The 27254-nt window shown below is 46.6% G+C and overlaps 1 protein-coding gene across 2 annotated transcripts in view; it reads right to left on the reverse strand.

The window, feature by feature from the left end:
- The window catches only part of efl1 (elongation factor like GTPase 1), a 98982-nt gene that overhangs the window by 29778 nt on the left and 41950 nt on the right, over positions 1-27254 (reverse strand). Inside the window, exons 14-20 of one of the 2 annotated variants that reach the window (XM_070554584.1) lie at positions 20713-20870; positions 19079-19214; positions 12776-12907; positions 7353-7500; positions 3587-3716; positions 3390-3516; positions 3121-3325 (exon numbers count right to left, since the gene is read on the reverse strand). In XM_070554584.1, coding sequence (XP_070410685.1) covers positions 3121-3325; positions 3390-3516; positions 3587-3716; positions 7353-7500; positions 12776-12907; positions 19079-19214; positions 20713-20870 — 1036 coding nt within the window. The remainder of the gene's footprint in view (positions 1-3120; positions 3326-3389; positions 3517-3586; positions 3717-7352; positions 7501-12775; positions 12908-19078; positions 19215-20712; positions 20871-27254) is intronic. The other variant, XM_070554585.1, reaches the window with a different exon arrangement.

A 27254-nucleotide genomic window follows, 5' to 3' on the forward strand; every position in this document is an offset into this window, starting at 1 on the left:
CCAGAGATGGGCGAGGCTGAGGCAGGGTCAGCAGGAAGCGTGGGTCAAAACCAGAGAGATCCATGAATGCTACAAAAGGCAGGCAGGAGGCAGTATCCAGAGAATGGTCTGAGGTGGAGAAAAAAATCCAGGCAGGGAGCAGGGACGTGGGTTCGTCGAGGAACAGAAACAAGGTCAGGATCTGTGGTACAGGCAGAGGTTGGAGTGCTGGAGAATTTACTGGCGTGAACTTTCAATAATCTGGCACTGGCTTGGTGTTGGTCCTGGTGTTATATAGTGTTGCAGGTGGGGCTGATGAGTTAATGCGAGACAGGTGGTTTGGATGAGGTTGATGATAAGCTGGTTGTGGTTGCTGGGGAAACGGGGCTTGGGTGGAGCGGGGGCATGACATGCTTATACTGAGCCAGGATCCTCTGGAGGTTTGTTCCTGTTCAAAAGGAGTTTTCCTTTCCACTGTCGCTGCATGCTTGCTTAGTATGAGGATTGCTGTAAAGACTCTGACACTAGTCAGTGACTCAATGCAACCTGCTGGGTTCCTTATATAGGAAACGTTTTACTGGCTGGCTTAATGAACTGACCTGTGTTGGAATGCTTACTGTGTGAAGGTCCTTGAGACGACTCCTGTTGTGATTTGGAGCTATATAAATAAACTTAAATTGAATTGAACTGGCAACAAGCACAACTTACTGCCGACAATGTGGACCGAGCTCTGACACCGGTCACACAGGGACCTAACAGCCCGTATTAGAGGGCCTGGTACCCCATACTCCCGATGTACGCCCCACAGGGCCCCCCAAGGGACGCGGTCGAACGCCTTCTCCAAATCTACAGAACACATGTAGACTGGTTGGGCAAACTCCCACGCATCCTCCAGGATCCCCCTAAAGGTATAGAGCTGGTCCAGTGTTCCACGGCCAGGACGAAAACCACATTGCTCCTCCTGAATCTGAGGTTTGACAATCTGACGGACCCTCCTCTCCAGAACCCCTGAATAGTTTCCAGGGAGGCTCAGGAATGTGGTCCGGTCCCCCTTTTTAAATAGGGGAACCACCACCTTGGTCTGCCAGTCCAGTGGAGCTGCCCCCGATGTCCACGCGATATTGCAGAGCCAACACAGCCCCATAACATCCAGAGCCTTAAGGAACTCCAGGCGGATCTCATCCACCCCTGGAGCCTTGCCACAGAGGAGCTGTTTAACCGCCTCAGTGGCCTCAGCACCAGAGACTGGAGAGCCCAACTCAAAGTCCCCAGACTCTGCTTCCTCACTGGAAGCCATGTCGATGGTATTGAGAAGGTCTTCGTAATACTCCGCCCACTGATCCACAATGTCCCGAGTAGAGGTCAGCAGCACACCGTACCCACTATAGATAGTTTTGGTAACGCCCTGCATTCCCCTCCTGAGGCGCTGGACGGTGGACCAGAATCTCCTCAATGCCATACTGAAGTCGTGCTCCATGGTCTCACCGAACTCCTCCCACGCCCGAGTTTTTGCCTCCGTGACTACCCGTGCCGCATTCTGCTTGGACTGCCGGACCAACAACTGCTTCTGGAGTCCCAAAGGCTAAAAAGATCTGATAGGACGTGAGCATAAAAGTCCCCCAGCAGAACGAGGGAGTCACCGGAATGATCGCTCTCCAGCACCTACTCCAAGGTCTCCAAAAAGGATGGGTAGTCTGACCTGTAGTTTTGTGCATTAGCACAGACCACAGTCAGAACCCATCCCCCCACACGTAGGAGGGAGGCTACCCTCTCGTTCACCGGGGTAAACCCCAACGTACAGGCACCAAATCCTTTACAATGTTCATATGACCTCTTTTTAAATATTAAACGAGGTTCTTCTTCTGAAGAAGACCGCAGACGACGGTCGAAACATGTAAAGGTAACTCGAAACACCTTCATGTCAGAAGCTAAAAGAACCTCATTTAGTACAGGCACCAAGATGGGGGGCAACAAGTATGCCCACCCCTGCTCAGCACCTCTCAGTGGGAGCAACTCCAGAGTGGTAGAAAGTCCAACCCCTCTCAAGGAAACTGGTTCCAGAGCCATGCGTTGAGGTGAGTCCAACTATATCTGGTCAGAACCTCTCAACCTCACACACCAACTCAGGCTCCTCCCCCACCAGAGAGGTGACATTCCATGTGCCAAGAGCCATCTTCTGCAGCCGAGGATCAGACCAGCAAGGTCCCCGCCCTCGACTACCACCCGTCACACACTCCTTTAAAAAGCAGCTGAAGACTCACCTGTTCAAGCTGGCTTTTGTAGGACCTTCTTCACCTCTCTCTCTTTATTCTGCTCTCCCCACCTATTCCACCTTCCTCAGGATCCACTGGTTTCCCTCTTTCCTGTTCACTCTCTCTCTTTCTTTACATTTTTAATCACAATTGTTAATTTTTTGCTCATTTCAAATATATTTTTAATTATTTTCTAAATTGTTTTTACGTCGAACATTTTTGGTTTTTGTTAAGCACCTCGTGATTTTTATCTTGAGAGGCGCTATAGAAAAGATCTTTTCTTCTTCTTCCTTTGGCCCCTCCCACGAGTGGTGAGTCCACGGGATGGGGGACAAACGTTTCTTCTTCGGACTGTGCCCGGCTGGGCTCCATGGGCGAGAGCCCGGCCACCAGGCGCTCGCCAACGTGCCCCACCTCCAGAGGGGGGCCCCCGTTGACCCACGTCCGGGCGAGGGAACACGGTTTGCGTTGACATTATTCATCATTAGAGGTCTTGGAGCTGCTCTTTGTCTGATCCCTCACCTGTTCACTTCAATAAGTCATAATAGGACCCCACCAAGGGCCAGCCGCCACTGGCTTACAGACCCAGCTTTAAAAGCAAAAAGCTGTGATGAGTCGCCCCTCCCAATACTAGAGGCCACTGCAAATGTATTGATTTACGTATCGAACAACCAAACCACACGTTTACACCCACCTTCACTGCAGGTCATTTATGCTATGTTATAACTTCAATGATTCCTGTGAAAATTCACAAAAATGGTTGCAGGTGTTACTATTCTGCAGTCACGACCGACCTTTTCTGAAGCACAGAGGATGAACATTATTTAGAAAAAAACTCTCCTTTCTAATGTTCTTCTAGTTTTGAGCAAAATATTAATAAAAGTCAGACCTGCGAGGCCCAAAAGCCCAGATTCGTTCCACAGCATTCCTCCACTTCCTCCCCTGAAACAAATTCTTCAACTGGTCCTTCAGTTTGACAATGTCCTCCAGTGTCCCGGGGTTGACGTCCATGGGTCTGCCCTCCCGGAGCGACATGTTCATCAGCTCCAGAGTCCGGATTAACTCGGAGCTGCTCTCCAGCAGACCAGTCACCTCTGGACAGGAACACATTAGTTAAGCCTGTGTTTTATGCGCCGTGTGATGCTGCTTGCGTCTCACCCGGAGGTAGTGGTCCGGCTCGGACGCTGACCAGAGCCTGCCTGTTGGGAGTGGTGAGTGTAACAAGCCCATCTGGACCCAAGTGTAGGGTGTCAGATAAACGAGCTTGAGAGGCTTCTTCCTTCACCTGAAGAGAGAAAACAATCACCTGTAAACAATAACTTCTATCTGTGTCCCACAGCCGTGCAGTAAGTCACCTGGTGGATGACGGCAACCTTCTGCTGCCTGCCCAGGTCCTCGTTCACCATATCCACTTTAGGAGGACGAATTACAGTTTCTCTGAAGGGAATGATGGGTTTAGACACGCTGATCTCAACTTTAGCAAACCTTTAAAGGACAAAAAGAAAAACAGAAATAATATTCTGATCGTTATGAATCGCACTCGGCTTATTTACAGCGGCTACGGAGAGTTTCCAGACCCGTGTCAATTTTTCACTCGGTTATATCGCAGCCGTTTGCTGAAATCAGTTAAACACATTAATGTACACACAGCACCCCATGGACAGAAAACCTCTGAAGTTTAGACATTTCTGCAGGTTTATTAAAAAGACAAAGTGAAATCTCACGTGGTCCTGAGTATTCAGACCCTTTGCTGTGAGACTTAACTCAGGTGACTCTTCCCCAGGTCTCATGTCATCCCAGAGATGCTCATCATCAAGGCTTTCCTCCTGGCTCTCACCCGACTGCTGTTGTGGCATGAGAACTTTAAAACCACCCTTCATAACAGCAGCCCTGTCTGTAACAATATAACTGATCTTCTGACGGATGCCACATTCTTCAGTGATCTCCTCAAAGGCAGAGGCGATTGGCTCTCCACCGTGTTTACCTGAGAAACGTGCACAGTCCAACATTCAAGGACATAGCACAAATGAGCAGTTACTCCAAGGAAGGAGCCATGTTTGATCTGACCAAACGTCAGTAGTTAAGGACGCGGTTGTGAGAAGACCTTCTCAGTGCTACTGAGTATGTGTTCAATTACAAGTGAACATCTATGCCCACACACAGTTTGTCCATTTGTACTCAGAGTGAGAAAAATGTCTTGTATAGTTAAAATGGTAAATGGTCTGTATTTGATACAGCGCCTTCTAGAGTCATGGAGCCCCCCAAGGCGCTTTACAACACAATCAGTCATTCATCCATTCACACACTGGTGGGGATGAGCTACGACGTAGCCACAGCTGCCCTGGGGCTGCCGAGCACTGGCGCCACCGGTCCCTCCGACCACCACCAGCAGGCAAGGTGGGTTAAGTGTCTTGCCCAAGGACACAACGACAGTGACAGACTGAGCGGGGCTCAAACCAGCAACCTTCCGATTACGGGGCGAGCTCTTAACTCCTGTGCGTCCGTCGCCCCACCAAAGTCGTTTTTATTCTTCATGCCACTGAAGGCTGTTAGAAATATGTGCAGCTCATTAAAGGAGTCACTGATCTAAGCCTAACCCTGAACACAGAATAGACACACCTGCCCACAGAAAGCTGAGGCTTCTGCTCTTATCGGGTTAACTCCTTACAGAATAGGCCTAATGATCTCCTGCTTGCTTGAGTCTCTCAGCAGAAAATGTTTATGTTGACCTTCAAAACCTCCCCTATCAGGGTTCTTTCACACAGTGAAGATGCTTAGTTGTTCAGCAGAACGAAAATAATAAGTTGATTATCGAGGCCATCTCTAAGGTGGAACCATTTGTATGCATAAATATGAGACACCCAGATGAGTCACAAGGCAGTCGACCAGAGAAGACCACTCCTGATCGCCCCGCCGGCTCGTTTGGGTCCCTCTGCTGACTTCTCTACAAGATTAAAAAGATCTGAGCCACATTCGGGCCTGAACATCTCATCTAAGGAGTGTGTGTATTTTTCTCGTTTTCTTTGCAGCATGCAAGAAAACCTGTGGCGATCCATCAGAAACATGTGAAAGAACCCCGTTTGGTTGTAGGGAGTTCTGGGACAGGAATCTAAAACCTCCTTTAACGCCGGAAATCTTAAACCCCCCTGGAAAAGTCCGGACTGACGGATCTAGTCCTCAGTCTAGAAGCTTGGCTTCCGAGAGTTAATTGAGGGAATTTTCTTTGTTCTTGCTCCACCAGTCATCAGCAACAGGCAGAGCTGAGGATTAAAGGTGTAGACTGTAAGCACTGCTGCTTTGCTGGGTTTGAACAATATTTAAAATATAGAATTAGGATTAAACAAAGTGACTTAAAACTTTACAAAAGATCATTTTAAAAGGGTATTCAGTGTTTATGTGATCAGATAAAATCACAACCATGATGACAAGGTAAAAGGTTTGTTTTGGTAGAAGACCTCCAGAAGAGCCTGAGATAAGAAGCTGGTCCTTCAGAGGGGATTTATGGACCCACAACCGAGCACTGATGATGCTTTCTTCAGCTCCCTAACTTGCATTACAAAACCCGGTATACATTTCTCAGTAACTGTTCTTGACATTGGAGTGTACTTGTAACCCACAGTGTCAAGAAAGTGTTTAAAATGTTCACTTTCCACAAGAGACAGCGGCAGACAGCACCCAACTATCACATCTTTGACAGTGGCCTCACTGATGGCTTGCTGCCGTGGGGAATGTTGACTGTAGATTTATACTTTCTGGGCAAAGGACGGGATAGTCGGCTGTGTAACATCTGCCTGTTGTCCTGACTTGTAGTCCAGGAACCTTAAACTCAGGGAAAATAAAGTAAGGTGAAACAAGCACCAAGAGAGCAGTGAATGGTCACCACTCATCAGGCATAGTCCAACGGACAGAGTGCAGATGATGGCTCCATTTACAAATGAAAGGCAGCTAATGACTGTAGAGGATAGCTGGTTTTCTGGAAATTTGGGAAGACGGGAGCGATTGGAGGGCGACCCGCACCCACGGAAAGCACCGCCCGGGCGGATGCCTCACAGACTGGGACGTTACTCGAGGTGAATCGTAAGCTGGACAATGTCCTAGCTGCGTTACCGGTGTTAGTGCGCAAAATGGATGTCATCTCGGAGAGGGTCACCGGACGGTATGGAGATGTTTAACACCTGAATTGGCTTCACTGGAGGACTGGAATGATGAGTTACAGACTGAAGGCAGAGAGGAAAATTATCTCTGCCTGACCCAAACACAGTCTTGTTATCCAAATCTGACGCCAAGGCAGCCTTGAGCTGCTAACAACAACCCCCACGAAGGAAGGAATGCAGACAGATGCTGTGGAAACCCGATCTCTGAATTGTGTGCACTGAAACTCAATTTCATTTCTCTGTATGTCTTGCACATGTGGTAGAATTGACAATAAAACCGACTTTGACTTTGCACGCTCCCTCAAAGGTTGCGATTTCTGTGGCATTGTGCCGTTTGATCAAACTATACACATTTCAGGGTGTCCTTTCATTGTGGGCAGTCTAAAGCACACCTGTACATTATTCATGCTGTCTAATCAGCCCCTTGATATGCCACACCTGTAAGGTGGGGTGGATTATCTTGGTAAAGGAAAAGTGCTCACTAACACACACGTAGACAGATTTCAGAACAATATCTGAGAGTCATGGGTGTTTTGTGTATGTAGAAAAAGTTTCGGATGTTTGAGTTCAGCTCATGAAAATGGGAGCAAAAACTAAGTTGTTGCATTTATATTTTTGTTCAGTGTAATTTAAAAAAAAGGATAACTACAGGGAAACTTGCAAAGTAGATATTTCATCACCCGTTTAATGACGAGAGGAGACGGGGCTTTTCCCATGGCAGGCCCAAAACTCTGGAATGAGTTACCCTTTAGTACGTGCTTCACCATTGGTGACAGTTTTTAAGGTCAGGCTAAAGACTTTTATATTTGATCTGGCCTTTTGCCGTGGCCGTGCTGTTTTAAATTTTTTTATCATTGTTTCAATCCTTGTCCTGTCATTACTAATACATGACTGTACAGCAGTCACCACTTTTCCTGAAAGGTGCTTTAGAAATAAAGACCGAGTGGAGATGAGTTAAATAACTCACCGGTCTCGGAGGTCATCAAGGCAGCGTTGAAGGTGAACCTCACCAGCAGTGACCAGAACATGTTCTCCTGTTTCCTGAATCAAAACCTCTGCACAAGGGTCTGCCTGATTCAATAAGCGCATCCCTCGCACCAGCTTTGGCATCTCACCTAAAACACACAAAACAAGATGTTTGGCCTTTTTACAGCTTTTCCAACTGACTTTGTCACATTCCACTTTGTATTCATGCCAGTTTTATCTCGTGCATTTTAAATGACAGGCAATCTCACTACCAAAGAAATCATGTTACAAGAATTCAGCAGAAGATCAATGTCAGAACAAGGGTAAAACACTTTCAGCAGCCTGAGCCAAGAGACGTCCATGTCCCGAGCTACTTGGGACAGCTCCTCTGGGAGAATCCCAAGACGTTCCATAGCCAGACGAGAGACCCTCCAGCGTGCCCTGGGTCTTTCCTTGGGTCTCCTCTCAGTTTTGACGTGCCCGGAATTGCTCACTAGGGAGGCGTGCAGGAAGGATCCTGACCAGAGGTCCGAGCCACCTCAACTGGCTCTTCTTAACATGGAGGGGAAGCCCCTCCTGGATGACCGAGCTTCTCACCTTATCTCTAAGGGAGAGCCCGGGCATCCTGTGGGGAAAACTAATTTCAACAAGAAGGTTGCAGGTTTGAAACTTGTCTGCATGGAGTTGCATGTTCTCCCCATGCATGCGTGGGTTTCCTCCGGGTACTCCGGTTTCCCCCACAGATCACAACATGCCCTACAGGTTAACTATTGTACATAGCTTTGGATAAAAGCATCTGCCACATAAATAAACATCAACATGATTGGAATGAGGTGAAAAGGACCTGACACAACCTCATAAAACAACTACCATGGCCTTTTCAATTCTTGTCAGATAGAGATTTTCAACCATAATGACAATGGCTTAAGTTTAACCTGTCTGCTTTTAGTCCTAGTGTGTCCCCCTAAAGCCAGACACCCTGCTCTCATAGGTCACAGCAACAACCTGGAGCCGTGGTATGAGCTGCTTTCTTGTCACTATTTTACACATCCAGCACCATGGGTGTTGTGCAGGGAAGAGTGAGCCTGCTGGCCACAACGTCATGGTAATGCTGATTACACAACACAATTGCTTTCCTGAAAACTCCAAATGAACTGATGATGATTAGCATCCTCTTCCTGGGCTGCCACCTTAACGTCGTAGGGGGTTTGAGTGTTCTTATGGTCCTAGAAGCTAAGTTGTCTGAGGCTTTATGCCTCTGGTATGGTCACCCATGGCAAACAGCTCCTAGGTGAGGGATCAAAAAAGTGCAGCCCATTGACCCCTTATGAAGAACAAGACAAATGGAAACAGTGTTCCCTCACCCAGGGGCAGGTCACTGGGGCCCCCCTCTGGAGCCAGGTCTGGAGGTTGCACGCGTTGGCGGGCACCTGGTGGCCGGGCTTTTACCCAAGCGGCCCAGCTGGGCATAGCCTGAAGAGGAGACCTGGGTCCCCCTTTACATGAGCTCACCACTATTGGGAGGGGCCAAAGGGGTCACGTGCAGTGTGTCATGGGTGGTAGCCAAAGGCGGGGACCTTGGTGGTCTGATCCTCGACTACAAAAACTAGCTCTTGGTACGTGGAATGTCACCGCTCTGGTGGGGAAAGATCCGGAGTTGGTGGTTGAAGATGAGAGCATTCGGCTGGATATAGTTGTAGAGTCTGGGAATTATGAGTTGGACTCTCCAATCTCTGGGACCGAGGTCACTGAGGTGGTCAAAAAACTCCTCAGTGGCAAGGCCCCGGGGGTGGATGAGATCCTTCCTTACGGCTCTCGATGTTGTGGGGCTGTGTTTGTTGATGCGGCTTTGCAATATCGCGTGGACATCGAGGGCAGTTCCACTGGACTGGCAGACTGGGGTGGTGGTTCCCATATTTAAAAAGGGGGACCGCAGAGTATCTTCCAACTAAAAAGGGGGTCAAATGCATGTGCTTCCCTGGCAAGGTCTATTCAAGGGCTCTGGATCTGTCAGATTGTTGAACCTCAGACTCAGGTTCACACTCAGATCACACTTTGATTTTCCGACCAAGTCCTCCAAACACACCCACATCACCCCGCTTCTCCTCCAGCTTCATTGGCTGCTAGTCAACTTCAGGGTTCATTTCAAGATCCTGGTTCTTCGTCTCCCCTCCCCCTACCACACCTGGTGTGGAGTGCGGTGCCTTGGTTTGCCTGAGTGTTCGTGGCTCCCGGGTCAGGGGGTTTAAGATTTTTGGCGTCTGCCTTATCAATCCCGGTGGCTGCCTGGTGGGGTCTGGGTCCCTGGGCTCTGCTGGGTCCCTGGCGGGGGTGGTCGACCCTGGAACCCGAGTCGCTGGGTCTCGGGCTCGGCCAGCTAGGGGATGGGAGGCTGCGGGTGGGCCTGTGGGCTTGCCGCTGATATCTTCCGGGACTCTGCCGGCTGCTGGTTGTGGCCCCCCGGGACGATCCTATGTGCCTCTCGAGGGGGGTGGGGGCCTTTCTGGTTGCAGTCTCCCTGGGGTTCCTGCATTCTGGGGCAGCGCCTGGATCTCTGGGACTTGGAGCTCCCCCCGTCTCCTGCACATCTTTGGGGGGCAGATCTGTGGTCCCTCACACTCTCTGTTGGACGCTCCTATAGAGAAACCTTAAATAAACAAGCGCGTGTACACACACAGGTGCTCACATGGTGCTCTCATAAGTATGGGCTTGGGCACGTTCAACACAGGTCTTAAGGCTGTCGTTGCCACTAAATGCACTATGATTTATTTTCGTGTGATTGTTCAGTTAAACAATGTTGATTTTATATTTCATCATCAGGCTGACGCAGTGATAGCTTGCTCCTGATGTATTGTTGTGTGTCCCATTTTTTATCTATTCTTTCTCTTTCTGCAGGTCTAGAAGCAGACTCTTGTTCATTATTGTTTTTTTTTTTGAGGACCCCCCCCCCTCCCCCACCTTTTGTCTTTTCCTTTCTCTTTCACCTCTGTCTCCGTGTCTGGTCGGGATTACAAAGCATTCAAAAACAATAACAATCAAATTTTAAGTATCAGGCGTGACATTAAAAGCAGACGCTTTGATGCTCCACCTGAGAGTAAATCTGTAAGGCTTGTTACCAGCATTCAGACATCATTTCTGCTTGCTTCACAGCCAGACAGGACACGGTAAAAAAAAATAAAAATAAAAAAAGATCCTTGTTCTGGTCTATAGGGCCTTACATGGACAAGCACCATCTTACATTGGTGATCTTCTTAGTCCCTACACCCCCAGCAGGTCCCTGAGGTCCAGTGATCAAAGCCTACTGGTTGTGCAGCACCAGGCTAAAGGTCAAAGGTGACAGATCATCTGCTGCTGTGGCCCCCAGACTCTGGACCTCTCTCCCCCTGAGCCTGAGATCAGTGGACTCAGTGGTCTCCTTTAAAAAGCAGCTGAAGACTCACTTGTTCAAGCTGGCTTTTGTATGACCTTCTTCACCTCTCTCTCTTTATTCTGCTCTCCCCACCTATTCCACCTTCCTCAGGATCCACTGATTTCCCTCTTTCCTGTTCACTCTCTCTCTTTCTTTACATTTTTAATCACAATTGTCTATTTTTTGCTCATTTTAAATATATTTTTAACCATTTTCTAAATTCCTTTATTTTTACATTTTTTGTTATTGTGAAGCACCTCGTGATTTTCAACTTGAGAGGTGCTATAGAAATGATATTTTCTTCTTCTTCTTCTTCTTCAGGAGGAGGAATGTTGTTTTCATCCGGGCCGTGGAACACTGGACCAGCTCTATACACTTAGTGGGGTCCTGCAGGGTGCGTGGTAGTTTGCTCAACCAGTCTACATGTGTTTTGTGGGTTTAGAGAAGGCGTTTGACCGCGTCCCTCGGGGAGCCCTGTGGGGGGTTACTCCAGTAGTATGGGGTCCCAGGCCCTCTGATATGGGCTGTTAGGTCCCTGTATGACCGGTGTCAGAGCTTGGTTCTCATTGCTGGCAGTAAGTCGGGCTCGGTCCCAGTGAGAGTTGGACTCCGCCGAGGCTGCCCTTTGTCACCGATTCTGTTCATAACCTTTATGGACACGATTTCTAGGAGCAGCCAAGGTGTGGAGGAGATCTGTTTTAGTGGCCTGTGCCCCTTTTCGGCCACAAGATGGCCTCAGTGGCTTTTGCCTCGCCTGTCTCCCGGTGCCCAGCTGTCTTTAATCAGAGGTAATTACTAGACAACTGTGAAAAGCTGCCCCACAGCCATCAGTTCTTTGAGAAGGTACAGGATAGTTTAGACTCTTCTGGAGTTTAAGCTATTCTCTTCTCCTCGTTCGCTCTCTTGGTAAAATTCGCAATAGTTAGTCTTCGGTGCTCTCGGTTTTTGGAATTTGGTATTTGGATAGACTTTTTGGCAATTTGACTTCTGACCACATTTTGACTTAGGCTTTGGATCTCCCCTTTTGTGTACCTGGTGATATTCTCGGTTGTTTATCCCCATCCCCTTCTGGGTTGGCGCTTTTGGTTTCTCCTTTTGTTGTGTCTATAATACTGCTTTTTAGGTCCTTTGTAAATATTCTCTCCTGTTTTTGTAATAAATCCTTGTTTTTTTAAGCGACACAGCACTCTGTTTATTATTTAACCCACACACTAATTTTATTACTCCCCTCCTCATCTCCCCTAGAGAGCCGGGGACGTATTACGGCCTGAGGATCAGGTCTCTGCTTTTTGCAGATGATGTGGTCCTGTTGGCTTCATCAGAACGTGATCTTCAGCTTTCGCTGGAACGGTTCGCAGCCGAGTGTGAAGCAGCTGGGATGAGAATCAGCTCCTCTACATCCTAGACCATGGTCTTGATTCATAAAAGGGTAGAATGTCTTCTCCTGGTCAGAGATGAGGTCCTGCCCAAGTGGAGCAGTTTAAGTATCTCGGGGTCTTGTTCACAAGTGAGGGAAAACTGGAGCTTGAGATCGATAGGCGGATTGGTGCTGCGTCTGCAGTGATGCGGGTGTTGTACCGGATTGTCGTGGTGAAGAGAGAGCTGAGTCAGAAGGTAAAGCTCTCGATTTACCGGCTGATCTACGTTCCTACCCTCACCTATGGTCATGAGCTTTGGGTAGTGATTAATCGCAGATACAAGCGGCCGAAATGAGTTTTCTCCACGGGGTGTATGGGCTCTCTCTTAGAGATAGGGTGAGAAGCTTGGTCGTCCAGGAGGGATTTCTGCTGTCTAGTGTTATACAGAGATTTCAGTTTTCTGCTGTTAGGATTTTTTTCCATTCTTCACCCACTGTTTGGGCTTTATTACACTTGTTAGTCATTTTTACTCCTAAATCTTCAAATACATTCAGCTCGTTTTAACAATTTAGATTGGTTTCAGCTATTCAGCATTCAAACTGCATTCATGCAGGAAATGCAATTCATCTAGTTATTAGTATATATGCCAACACCTACTGGGATGTTTAGGTTCGATGGCAACCCGTACGATGGGGGTGGCTTCAAAGTTAAGAGGCGTGAACGGAGGGCAGACAGGGGAATCTGACAGAGTGGCAGACTTCAACACAGACTCCTCCAGTCCTCTGATTCCTGCAAGAGATCAAACATGAATGTTTTTGCAGCAGAAGCCAAATAACGATGAAAGATCAGCTCATTGTTATACCTGTTATATTGTGGTTCTTTACAGTAATAAACAGGCCAAACATGATATCAGTTAACAGCAGATGGCTCTCAGAGCTCTGTGGGATTGCATGCATCGATTTAAGATGTCCTGAAGTAGCACTTTATAAAAAAACTAATGGATTATTAGACAAATGGAGTCTGTGTTCATTTAACTATAATTAAGCATTATTGCAGGAAGAATGTCACTTTGTGCTTCACAAACAACAACAAGACATATCATAAAGTCATAAAATGATAACAGCAAAACAATAAAATATCATAAAAATTAAGAAAAATTATTAAATCAGAAACACAAAATATTAGAAACACTTAAGTAAAATGGTAAAGTCATCAAATATAAAATGATCAGAATTCTAACTACAAAAATATTTTAAACCTGATATTTGGTGGACAGGTAAAGCTGGGCAGACGCTATGCGACTTCATCTAATCAAATGAATGACCTCCTCCCAGAGCAAATCTCACAAGTCATGTTTTCACACCAGACCTGAGACCAGACTACTCACGCTGTACGTTGGGTAGCAACATGTCGGAACCACAAAGGTTTCTAGAGATCCCAATGGGGATTGAATTACAGTAGTCTAGTCTGGAAGAGTCAGAGGCGTGGACACGCTTCTGTACATCAGCCAGGTTTAGCATTGGATTTAGTTTGGCAACGTTCTTAAGATGAAAAAATGACGTCTTAGACACGGGTTTGATGCGGGTGTCGAAGGTAAGTCGTGAGTCCATTATGAAACACAGACTGGTGACGGTTGTGGATAGGGATATGTTTTGGCAAAAGAAAGTGACGCTGGTTATAGTAGAGTGGAGCTGATGGGGTGTGCCAATTAGACTGACTTCTGTCTTAAAGCTATTTAACTGAAGAAAGTTGAACTTCCTCCATCTTTCTGTCCTCCAGACAAGTCTTTATTGTAATGTTTTAGCATTATTTATTCATGCATTCTTCATTTACAGAAAAGAGGTGTTTCCTTTAATTAGCAATAGCGTGCTAGGCATCATAAATAGTAGCTTGACATTGGCTGAAGTTCCTCGTGCCTTTAAACACGCTGTTCTACAGCCAATCCTGAAAAAACCCGGCCTCGATCCCACCGATTACTCTAATCTCCGACCAATTTCCAAATTACCGTTTTTATCTCAGGTCCTTGAGAAAATAGTCTATGCACAGTTGGTGACACATCTAAATGAATATCAGGTAATGGACACCTGTCAGTCTGGTTTTAGACAACAGCACAGCACTGAAACTGCACACGTTTGGGTGTTTAATGACATTTTTCTGGCTTTAGATTCAGGTTTCCATGTGGTTCTGGTACTTTTGGATCTATCCGCAGCATTTGACACGATCGAGATTATTTTACATATATAAACATATATAAATCACACACATTTTCTGATTTGTGTGTAGAGCTCGGACAATATGAAGAATGGTTTTAGAAAATTTGTGTAAGCCACTGGAAAAAACTAAATTCAAAGGTTCAATATCTTCTCCACCTGCGCTGCAAATACTTACGGGGTATGTTCTATAAAAACATGTGATTATTTATGTGGTTTTGGTTCAAGCAGACCGTAATTGTCTGTTGTTGTGTTTAAGATGAAGATCAGATCACATTTTATGACCAATTTCTGAGAAATCCAAGATGTTTACATACTTTTTCTTGCAACTCGAAGTTGTCAATGTCAGGTAAGAAAAGTGTTTCTCACTTGTTTACGCAGAGGTGTTTAGTTTTTATTTGTGACAGGAAGCTGTTATGAAGTGAGGTTTCTGACATCTAAGGTGCTGTGTTTGGTTTTACATGTCCCGATGTGTGTGTGCAGGTGGCCTTCTGCAGCTGGCGGACCTGGACCTTAGACCTAGGCGGGAATGGCATGGATGGGAACGGCCTGGATGGGAATGGTGTGGATGGGAATGGCGTGGATGGGAATGGCGTGGATGGGAATGGAGTGGATGGGAATGGCATAGATGGGAATGGCGTGGATGGGAATGGCATAGATGGGAATGGCGTGGATAGGAATGGCATGGATGGGAATGGCGTGGATTGGAATGGCATGGATGGCCTTCTGCAGCTGGCGGAACTGGACCTTAGACCTAGGTGGGAATGGCATGGATGGGAATGGAGTGGACGGGAACAGCGTGGATGGGAATGGTGTGGATGGGAATGGTGTGGAGAGGAATGGTGTGGATGGGAATGGCATGGATGGGAATGGCGTGGATTAGAATGGCATGGATGGCCTTCTGCAGCTGGCGGACCTGGACCTTAGGCCTAGGTGGGAATGGCATGGATGGGAATGGTGTGGATGGGAATGGAGTTGATGGGAATGGCGTGGATGGGAATGGCATGGATGGGAATGGCGTGGATGGGAATGGTGTGGATAAGAATGGAGTGGATGGGAACGGCGTGGATGGGAATGGTGTGGAGAGGAATGGTGTGGATGGGAATGGCGTGGATGGGAATGGCATGGATGGGAATGGCGTGGATGGGAATGGCATGGATGGGAATGGCGTGGATGGGAATGGTGTGGATAAGAATGGAGTGGATGGGAACGGCGTGGATGGGAATGGTGTGGAGAGGAATGGTGTGGATGGGAATGGCGTGGATGGGAATGGCATGGATGGGAATGGCGTGGATGGGAATGGCATGGATGGGAATGGCGTGGATGGGAATGGTGTAGATAAGAATGGAGTGGATGGGAATGGCATGGATGGGAATGGAGTGGATGGGAATGGTGTGGATGGGAATGGCTTGGATTGGAATGGCATGGATGGCCTTCTGCAGCTGGCGGACCTGGACCTTAGACCTAGGTGGGAATGGCATGGATGGGAATGGTGTGGATGGGAATGGAGTGGATGGGAATGGTGTGGAGAGGAATGGAGTGGATGGGAATGGTGTGGAGAGGAATGGAGTGGATGGGAATGGTGTGGAGAGGAATGGAGTGGATGGGAATGGTGTGGAGAGGAATGGAGTGGATGGGAATGGTGTGGATGGGAATAGTATTATAACCCACCTTTCGTCAAACATTTTGACAGGTCTATTGTTCTTTGACCTTTTGACCTTTCAGGTCTATTGTTCATTTTGACCCTTGACCTTGCTCCCCTTTCCTATCATCAATCAATTGGACATTTGTATTGTTCATCGAGCAGATGGCCTAGACCCCCCACGCCGCAGCAACAATGGCGTATTGTTGAACGGCCAGATGTCCATGACCCCCCACGTCATAGCCTAATGTGTGTAATGGCGCGTGAAGTTTCTTTTTGTGTTAGCCCAGCGGTTCCCACAGCCCCTCCCTTCTGAGTGTAATCCTATAGTGTTAGCCCCCCCGATCTCCTCTTTAAAAGCTCAGATCGTGTCCAAATTGTGAAAAGCCGACCTCTAAGAAAAAATGATGAACCACGAGGAGATGAATGAAGCACCAAGCCACGAGGAAGAAGTGTCTACTACATCCGACGCTTCAACTTCAACTCAAAAGGTGAAAGAAGAGAGCGTGGATACGCCGCTGTCAAAAACCATGCTTTGTGAAAAATCCATAGCGATCCATCAGATGCCTGCAGGGATTGGTGCTCCCCGCAAATCTACATTCTACATCTGCAGAGTGCAGGTTCCTCCTTTCGGCGGTAAAGAGATCTTGGACCCTAACCCTCTGCATCATTAAAAGTTTTACTTGTAATATATTTTAAAACGTTTAACTTCACCTGGTTTTCTAATTAGAACCTGTGTTTTTGTTTGTGTGAGCTCCACAATGTCCTTAAGCATTACCATGGAGGTTTGAGTCTGATCCTAACTCAGGTTCTTACAATTAATCATGTTGATCCAGCTGGAGGATTTATTGTTGCACCTTCCCAGAAAAACTCAACTGTGCTTTTTGTAGATCTAGATGTTAAATCTGTTTTTAGAGAAAGCTGGTTTTATTTTGTGTTTAACACACTGGGTTTGCTTTTGCATGAAACCAAGATGAATGTCTGTTAGCATCTAACGGTGGCTGTCTCACCTAAACGCTAACAGCAGCTGCCTCTTTGGCCAAAACTGTTTAGACAAGTTAGAAAACCACAAAATTCAATTTAAAAAACAGCAGTTCTTTTGAAAGCTTGAGATGTTTCTCAGATATCCAGCTAAAGATGGAGATGTTCCTCAGATATCCAGCAGAAGATGGAGATGTTCCTCAGATATCCAGCAGAAGATGGAGATGTTCCTCAGATATCCAGCAGAAGATGGAGATGTTCCTCAGATATCCAGCTGAAGATGGAGATGTTCCTCAGATATCCAGCTGAAGATGGAGATGTTCCTCAGATATCCAGCAGAAAGATGGAGATGTTCCTCAGATATCCAGCTGAAGATGGAGATGTTCCTCAGATATCCAGCTGAAGATGGAGATGTTCCTCAGATATCCAGCTGAAGATGGAGATGTTCCTCAGATATCCAGCTGAAGATGGAGATGTTCCTCAGATATCCAGCAGAAAGATGGAGATGTTCCTCAGATATCCAGCAGAAAGATGGAGATGTTCCTCAGATATCCAGCAGAAAGATGGAGATGTTCCTCAGATATCCAGCAGAAAGATGGAGATGTTCCTCAGATATCCAGCAGAAAGATGGAGATGTTCCTCAGATATCCAGCAGAAAGATGGAGATGTTCCTCAGATATCCAGCAGAAAGATGGAGATGTTCCTCAGATATCCAGCAGAAAGATGGAGATGTTCCTCAGATATCCAGCAGAAAGATGGAGATGTTCCTCAGATATCCAGCAGAAAGATGGAGATGTTCCTCAGATATCCAGCAGAAAGATGGAGATGTTCCTCAGATATCCAGCAGAAAGATGGATGCTGTCCACACTTGAATGTTTATTATTAAATTTCCATTCAGGCGTTGCTTTGATTTACTATACTCTTTTGACCTCATATGGTTATAAAAATTAATATTCTTTTTTGTTTTTTTCACAGATTTGTTTAAAAACTTTTTAAACATTTAAAATCCAGTTTGATTACTCAGTCTTTGCTGTAATTTATGAAAAAAGCACCAGAAATAAAACCTTCCTGTCTGAGGCAAGTATTATAAATGAGTCTTGGTTATCCTAGGAAATAGTTTTGTGTAGCAGCAGATGGAACAGTGACCATCCTCTGGGACCCTAGCAGACAAACGTCCCATTGACTTCCATTCCAACCACAGTTGTGATCCAGTAACATCTGCAACAAATAATCCTGGTTTCTGTGAGATTAGGGCTTCATTTTGGAGAAACGTTCTGGATTGTTACATTTCACCACCTCGGTCAGTGGTCCTGGTGAGAAGGTTCCACGTCTTTAGATCCTCTGCTGTTTGTATTGAAGTCTAAATAAAAACAACACACTACGATTTTCATATTTTCTGAAGGTTGCGTGAACTAAGTTACATTATTAACCTTAATTTCATGCTATGGACTTCAACCCAGCCGTGGGAGCATTCTGGAGATTTGTCCATTGAGCTCCTGATTAGTCGCACGTTTGAAGGTAGTTGTACTCGATCATGCTGAGCTCTGTATGGTACCCGTCTCAAAGCAGGAAGTAGGCTCTGGTAAAGCGACGTGTCAAGCACAGTTCTGAAGAGCCTCGAGAAGAAAGGAAGCAAGAACCACACCTGAAGCTCGGAACACACCAGCCACGAAGCGGATCGCTCACGAGCTTCAGGCGCTGTCCACTCTTCCTCTGTTCACATCAGGCGAGGATTTTCAACGAGCGCTTCTGCTCACGCCTACGGTTTTCCAAACTCCCCCCGCCCCAATTAGACGCGGCTCACTCACGGCTCACAAATAGCTTAGAGCTCACGTCCAAGCGATGGCTGCACGGCGCAAGCCTTCGCGGCGCTTTGCAGCTGATGTGGCCGAGAGCGCAGGTTAACAAGGGCGACGATTAGAAACGCTCATGGTTCCACGGCGCTTTGTGACGCTCTGCTGTGTTCTGGGCGTTTAGCTCTGTGGGGCTCACCTGGTTCAGGTAAAGGTCAGCGATCGAGACTCAACAATGAGTTCTGAAATGTCTCAGTCGCATCTTCATGTCAGGAGCCACATGCGATTGCCGGATTTAAAACTTTACGACCATGAACCAAAGATACATGCTTACCAAGGATATTTCCTGCAGGCACCTCCTCCAACTCCTCCAGCTCTCTGCCCATGAGAAGATAAAGGTTTTCCATAGAGCAGCATGACAGGTGAGGTACCTTCAGCCCATCATGAGATGCGGTGCATCCCTCTGGCAGCTGGAAACCAAAGCAGTTAGAAAACTGTTGCAGTTCTACTGTCAGGGCGCTTTTCCAACCCCCCCCCCCCCCATCGTCAACTAGCATCCCAGCGGTAAACCTTTCTAGGGACACACTGGTTTATGACACATCTTCTCTGAAGATACATCTGAGGATAGAGAATTATACTTTCTGTAAACGTTGTTTCACTTCTCACTAGGGCTGCTCAATGAATGGAATTTTAATCACGATTACGATCTGAGTTTTGAACGATTATAAAAACAAAACAAGCCGATTATTTGCTCCTCCCACTTGCGCTGCCCTGAGTTGCAAATGAAGCGCTCCTCCCACAGTGTTGCCAACTTAGCGACTTTTGACGCTATTTCTAGCAGCTTTTCAGACCCCCTTCTTGACTTTTTAATCCTAAAAGTACCTACTACCTAGCGAACACCTCAGAAACATCTCTGGTAACCCTTAGCTACTTTCTGGATAACTGTCGTCGACATTTCCTGCAGGTTAGCTAAACACTCCGCCTGCGCTCCGGACCGTTCTTCAGGACATTAGGAAAGGGAATGATGTAGTGATGTGTCGGTCGCTAAAGACAGCTCTCAGAGCCGGCTCCCTGTTGGATTAACCAGAGTGAGTGACACACACCGCACCTGCGGACTCCTGAGCCGCTAAAAACGGTTAAATGTGCGCGTGCGGCGTGCTAAACACACGTGCAGCTTGCCCTGATTGTTGTGAGACCGGGGTGGGGGTGGGGGGTGCAGCTGTGGTTGAGACAATTATTACATTAACTGATGGACTTGTAGATAAATAGTTTATAAATAAGGTAGAAATAAGTTCCTCACACTGATAACTAATAACTAATCTCTCTGAGGACACGGTGCTAGTGCACGCTCCTACAGCACCTTGACAAGACTCAATAAATGCTATGCAACATTTTGTGAACATCAATTTATTTGCATGTATTTGTTATAAATGCCACTGTATAATTCTTGCTGTCAGTATTTGCAAGATATTGGTATTTGGGTCTGTACTGGTTAGACTTAAATGAGTTAAACCAAGGTCTGTAGCCCTTGGGTCATAAACTATGAGCTGTAAGTATATTGGTCTTTTTATACTGGGAATCAGGAGTTCTTTTAGTGATCATCTTGTTTCTTGTTTATTTTTGTCCTGATTGTGCCCTGAGCAGTTTTATGACAGAATAAAAACCAATAAAATCAACATTAATTGAAAAATCATCCTGAATGATCATGATCTCAATTTCAGTCACCATAATCGTGATTATTGTTTTTGCCATAATCGAGCAGCCCTACCTCACAGTTATCACTGTGTGTGTCTCCTATGTGGTTTATCTAACTCAAATGTTTTATCCTAACAACCAATAACTTATGGGAATAATGAACATTAACACTGTTGACTGTGTTTAAACCAGCGTTTTACTGCCAATGAGCATGAAGCAAAAACCAAAAGGACCTGTACAGCAGGTAAACTGTGTCAATTCACGGTGCTTTACCAAACGCAGGGCCTGGGATGGATCATACTTTGGTCCTAGAACAAACAACCTTTGACCTTTCTTCACCATCCCACTGTAGACTCGAGCAAATGCAATGAAAACCTCCTTCTGCTCCCCGTCCTCTTCTGGCTCCTTCAGAGTCAAACTTTCCATCTTAGCTGATGAAGGAGAAACAAAACAAACCCCAGCTGAGATCAGCAAATTTCATCTGGCACCAAACTTTATTTTACATCCTATTAGAGAACTAATCTAAAGTTTTAGTCCACAGGTAGAAGAATAGTCCATCTAACTCTAGATTATCAGGTCACATTCAGAAAGACATCATGGTTAGAGGTGTTGCTGATGGCTGGGTATAGTCACACAGTTCTGTTGATGCACTGCAGGGTTTGAGTTGGGATGTATAGAACAGTTATTACAACTCTGCTGTAAAGACCATTAGTCTTGGCTCGGGCTTAGCTAATGCTTTCTTTCTAGAGGTGTGTCCTGCAGGCAGGGGCGGCGTTAGGCCCGGCTACTTGGGCTGAAGCCCCGGATCTTTCATGATAAGCCCCGGATCTAAATCGCGGAAGTAACATGCAGTACCAAAGTCACACAGAGAGGGCGCAGCTGGCAGTAGTTTGTAAAGTCCCATTTAGTCGTCACACACACAGGTGTGTGGTGAAATTTATTCTCCGATTTTGACCCATCCCCTGAGTTGCAGACACGCCGCGCTCGGGAACTATTTGGTGGTTTAACCCCCCAATCCAACCCCAATCCAATGCTGAGTGTCAAGCAGGGAGGCATTGGGTCCCATTTTTCTCAAAATCTTTGGTATGACCCGACCAGGAGTCGAACCCCTGATCTCCCGATCTCAGGGCAGACACTCTACCACTAGGCTACTTAGTCAGTATACAGTTTACCTGAGACTGAAGAGAAGCCCTTCAGCAGCTGGCTTCTGCAGTCTCTGAAACGCATGAGTGAAGATGGATATAAGGACGTTTTTTTAGACCAAAAGTACAACGACAGAACCCCAGCTCTGATGAGACTGGTGTTGACTCAGGTTTGTGAGTCTTATTTGAAAATATTTGTTGTGCTGCTGGTTTGCCTAAAGTTAGCTTACTATCAGGTAAAGTTGTTGGAGAAAGAAAGGGAATATTCACTATCATCTCACACTAAACACTAACAGGAACAATACTCTGCCCTGAATATGCTGAATATGTAGCTTCAGATTAAACATTATGTGGTACAAGACAAATATATATGATGTTGACTAGTGCGTGTCACGTGTGTGCGCGCATGCGTGTGTGTGCGCGTGCGCGCGCGTGTGTGTTAAGCCCCGGATCTTCTTCAGTCCTAAATCCGCCCCTGCCTGCAGGTATGGCAGGTAGCAGGCCAAGTCCGTGTCAGACAGGAGGTCTGCCTTCATCGTCCCTTTAGTTTTTTCCTACATCAGCAGACATGTGGTGTGCTAAGTCAGAGCAGACTTACAGAGTGTACTCAGAAGTGTGACTGTAACCCGTCTCTACCTGTGCAGGTATTAGTATTCAACACTAATGAGATTTTAATACTAAGCTATTGATGTAAAAATAGGTTTGCAGTGATTCTGTTGGTAGAACCCTGACCAGCTTCACATCGGAGAGCACTCGGCAACCCTCTGCTGACCAGAAACTGCACTTAACAGTTTTGTGGGATGAGTAAGTTAACCAGTGGGAGTTCTGTACCTGCTTTACAGCAACAAACGTTTACTGTGTCAAAATCGGACCCTTACTTCACAACCGCCTACAGGTGGTTCAAAATGCCTGTGCTCGGCTTCGGACCAAACTGTCAGAGTAAACTCACATCACCCCTGCTGCCAGTCAACTTCAGGGTTCATTTCTAGATCCTGGTTCTGGTCTATAGGGCCTTACATGGACAAGCACCATCTTACATTGGTGATCTTCTTAGTCCCTACACCCCCAGCAGGTCCCTGAGGTCCAGTGATCAAAGTCTACTGGTTGTGCAGCACCAGGCTAAAGGTCAAAGGTGACAGACTGGGTTTTTGCTTCTGTGATCGCCTGGGCCAAAGTCCACTTGGCCTGCCAGTAACCATCAGCTGCCTCTGGAGTCCCACAGGCCAAAAAGACCCGACAACTCTTTCTTCAGCTTGATGGCATCCCTAACCGTCTTCGTCTACCAGTGAGTTCAGGGATTGCCACCACAACATGCACTGACGACTCTGCGGACACAGCTCTGGTTGGCCGCCTCAACAATGAAAGCACAGAACATGACCTACTCAGACTTGATGTCCCCCGCCTCCCTTGGAACACTTTGGAAGTTCAGTCAAGTTAAAGTTAAAGTCCCCATCCCCTGAGGGAGCAGTGAGCTGCAGAAACAGCCGTGCTCAGTAAACATTTGGTGGTTTAAACCACCAATCCATCTCCTTAATGTTGAGTGTCAAGCAAGGAGGCATTGCGTCCCATTTTTTTTAAAGGCTTTGGTATGACAGACCAGGATTTGAACCCGAATCTCCCAGTCTCAGGACGGACACTCTACCACTAGGCCACTGAGCTGGTTAAAGGAGGTGGGAATTAAAACATCTTCTAACAGGGGACTCTGCCTGACGTTCCCAGCAAACCATTACAATGCAATTGAGCTTGACTGGCATCAGATCGGGGGGCCGTTCTTCCCCACCACACCTCTCCAGGTCTCACTGTTGTCGCCCACGTGAGCATTAAGGTCCCCCCGCAGAACGAGGGAGTCACCTGAGGGAGCGCTCTCCAGCAAAAAGGGTGGGTAGTCTTAACTGTAGTTTTGTGTACAAGAACAGACAACAGTCAGGACCCGTCCCCCCAAACGTAGGGAGAGGGAGGCTACCCTCTTGTTCACCAGGGTAAACACCAACATACAGGTACCAAGATAGGGGGCAACTAGTCCCCCCCCCCCCCCCCCCTGCTTGGCGCCTCTCAGTGGTAGCAACTCCAGAGTGGTAGAGTGTTCAGACCCTCTCAAGGAAACTTTCTGGAGCCAGAGTCATGCGTCAAGGTGAATCCGACTATATCTAGTCAAAACCTCTCAGCCTCTCACACCAACTCAGGCTCCTTCCCCACCAGAGAGGTGACATTCCACGTATCAAGAGTCAGCTTCTGTAGCCGAGGATCAGACCACAAAGGTCCCTGCCTTCGGCCACCACTCATCACACATTGAGACCCACCCTTTTGGCCCCTTCCCCATGGGAAGGGAGACCCATACTTCCTCTTAGGGCTTTGCCCGGCCAGGCTCGATGGGTGAAAGCCAGGCCACCAGGCACTAGCCTACGTTTCCCAACATCAGGCCTGGCTCCAACGGGGGGCTCCGGTGACCGGCATCAGGGCGAGGGAACACTGTTTCTATTTGCATTGTTCATCATAAAGAGTTTGTGGGCTGCACTTTGTCTGACCTACGTAGATTATGTCAATACATGCAACCTAACAGCTCATTCACTCCCAGCATTGTTTGAGATATGGCTTTAATCCTGGCAGTGGAGAGGAGGCACAAAAGAAAGTATGAGTTTATTCAGCAGCTCAATGAACAAAAGAACAATTTCCAGAATTTCCACCAGGCTGGGTTTAACTGAACACGTGTTTAACGCCATAACATGAAATTAAGGTTAATAATACAACTTCCCCGCTGGGTCTAACTCTGCTATGCCTTTTTTTTTTCACCTTACCCCCACTTATCCTCATGTAACACCCTTTTCATCTATCTATTAAGGTAGCGCGACTCATGTTGCGAATGACCGCAGTCACCAATTCTTGTCATGTGTCTTACCCACGTATGTCTGATCTCTGAATTGTGTGCACTGAAACTCAATTTCGTTTCTCTGTATGTCCTGCACATGTGGTGGAAATGACAATAAATGACTTTGACTTTGATCACAAAATCATCTGTTTTACTAAAATTGGTAGTAGCAAAAATTTATACATTGCACAACAAAAACTAGTTTTCAGATGAGCTCTTGATAGATCTCATTTTAGTGATGCGTCTTAAGTGAAAAAAGCAAGATTCAACTGCCCCATGATGTGTTTTTCCAAAGCGAGGCCATTGTTCCAACTTTACTCCCAGACTGGTAACCTCCTCCATCCTAAATGGGACCAGTGTTGTCAACTCTAGAGCCAATGAATTGTCACGTCTCACATTTGGACTGAAGAGAATAAGCTCAGATTTGTCATTTCCACTGCCAACCATGCTTTAACCTCTGATATGCCGTCCAAAAATGTCTGGACTATGGTTGCTGCACCATGCTTTAGGGGAATATAAACCTGGCAATCGTCCCACATAGGTGAAAACTGATCTTATGTTTATGAAACAACATGCTCTATAGCACTCCGGACGTCACGTGACTCTCAGAGAGTAGACGCCATGTTGGCAGGCAACAAATGTAAACAAAATGAAAGGGATCGGTTTGGATTTTACTTCGTCGGCGTTTACTTCACACTTTAAAACAGAAGAAATCGTTTTTATATAGTCAGAAATTAAATAGACTAAACATCTCCGACCCTTACCGTGCCCCTGGGATACTTTTTAAAAACACCAGAAGCTGTCGGAGCGGACTTCTTACCGGACCTGGCCGGGGAACCCCTTGGGATTCCCCCGGAGGAGCTGGCCCAAGTGGCTGGGGAGAGGGAAGTCTGGGCCTCTCGATGCTACTGCCCCCGCAACCCGACTCCGGATAAGTGGATGAAAATGGATGGATGGATGGACAAATAACAGATTTACATGTAAGTAGTTTAAATCGAGTGCTGTGCTGTTTGAATGTATAAACTGAACGCCAAGAGAAATCACTAGTTTGATTTTTTTTTCCGTGAATAAAATAAATATGTCAGGCAGGAGCGTCTCAGGATCTGTCTGAGATCTGTCTCGGTGAGACAGATAACAGCAATCCAAAGTGCTTTTTATGTGTGATCTGACAATTGATCAACCATTGCTTAAAAATTAAATACAGCTTAGCCGGTTGATTGCTGTGATCATAAAACACGGAAACGGCAGCACGCAGAACTCACGAGGCAACGTTTTACGTGACGTTTACTTGTTGCTATGAGTAATAAGATGGAAAAAGCCACGCCAAAATAAGTTTAGGAAGCCCACTAAGAATCATAATAAAAGCATTTAAAATAAATACCATACACAGTTGAGGAAACGTTGGTTTAAGTACCTGATATGAAGCGGTCGCTGCATAAGCGAAAACCTTTACTCTCGGGATCCCACAGCTTCATTTTAGCCCGGTCACTAGTGCGTTTTATTACAATGATCCAACGTTTGCGGCGCTCCGGATCTTGGGGAATCCTGTAGATGGCTCATTCCTTATGTCGTCCGTGTCTGTTCTGCATCCTGGGGCACAACAGGAATCTACCATATTTCCTGTCTGATTGAGTTTTCTGACAATAACAAATAGCCCAGCTGCCAGCTTCTGCCTGCCAATATGGCGCCATTTCGATTTGAACTGTTGCATGCCGGGAGAAGTGACGTCACCTCCCGGAGCTCTATAGCAGTAAATAAACAGAACAGAAGGGTGCCAAGAATAGACCTCTGTGGTAATCTGATGCAACACAACCTTCTCCAAAACTGCCCACATCATTCATATCCAAACCTGGTTTCTTTAATGGTGGTCATAGGGCTGCATGTATACATTTTAGATTGTGGGACAGCACTCACCCTTAAACTGCTATTTACCCTTTCCAGAACAAATGGGCCCAAAGCTGGAAACACTTCCCTAAATAGGGAAGCCCTAAGCATGCAGACAGTCAGACAGTCAAAGGGTAACCCAGTTCACTTTAACCCTCCCACTGTCCTAATGGGTGACCCCGCGAGGAAAGCCAACCATTGAGCAGGGTTGATGGTTTATCCCTTGAGGTCCACGTGGCAGGAGTAAGGAGTGAGCACCACCTCACTCCTGCCACGTGGACCTCAAGGGATAAACCATCAACCCTGCTCAATGGTTGGCTTTCCTCGCGGGGTCACCCATTAGGACAGTGGGAGGGTTAAAGTAAATTTTCCAACTCCGGTAGAGACACAGGCTGAAAAGTCTTAAACACCGCTGGTGCTGGTATCAGAGTAGAGTGCTCGTGAGAAGGAGCGCAGATCTTAGCTCGAGCACTCAACTTTATCCAAAAGTAGGCAGCTATTACAGGAGTCCACAGCTGCATCAGGAAAACACAGCCTCAAACATTCAAAGCAGAGTCCAAGGTATTGAACCAAATGAAAGGATTATTAGAATTTGTCCTGATAATATCTGAAAACATCTCCTTTTTCCACAGCCCTCTGGTAGGACCACCAGCTCTCATAGGAGACCTGCACTTCATCTTTTTTCCACTTGCATTCTGCCCTTCTGCACATCTGTCTGCTCGAACAGGCAGTTTCAGATAACCAGGGTTCTGACTTGAGCCTTGGTTCTCTGAGTTTCAGCGGAGCAGCAACAGCTAAACTGATTGTACATGCAGAGTTAAAGACGTGGTTAAATTCCTTGGTGTTGGACACCATTGAAGAATGGCTGTTCCTCACTGACATAAAAACCTTTGAGAATTCAGCTGCTGTAGAAGAATTTAATA

The sequence above is a fragment of the Nothobranchius furzeri genome, chromosome 9, assembly GCF_043380555.1.
Source record: "Nothobranchius furzeri strain GRZ-AD chromosome 9, NfurGRZ-RIMD1, whole genome shotgun sequence".
Taxonomy (NCBI): Eukaryota; Metazoa; Chordata; class Actinopteri; order Cyprinodontiformes; family Nothobranchiidae; genus Nothobranchius; species Nothobranchius furzeri.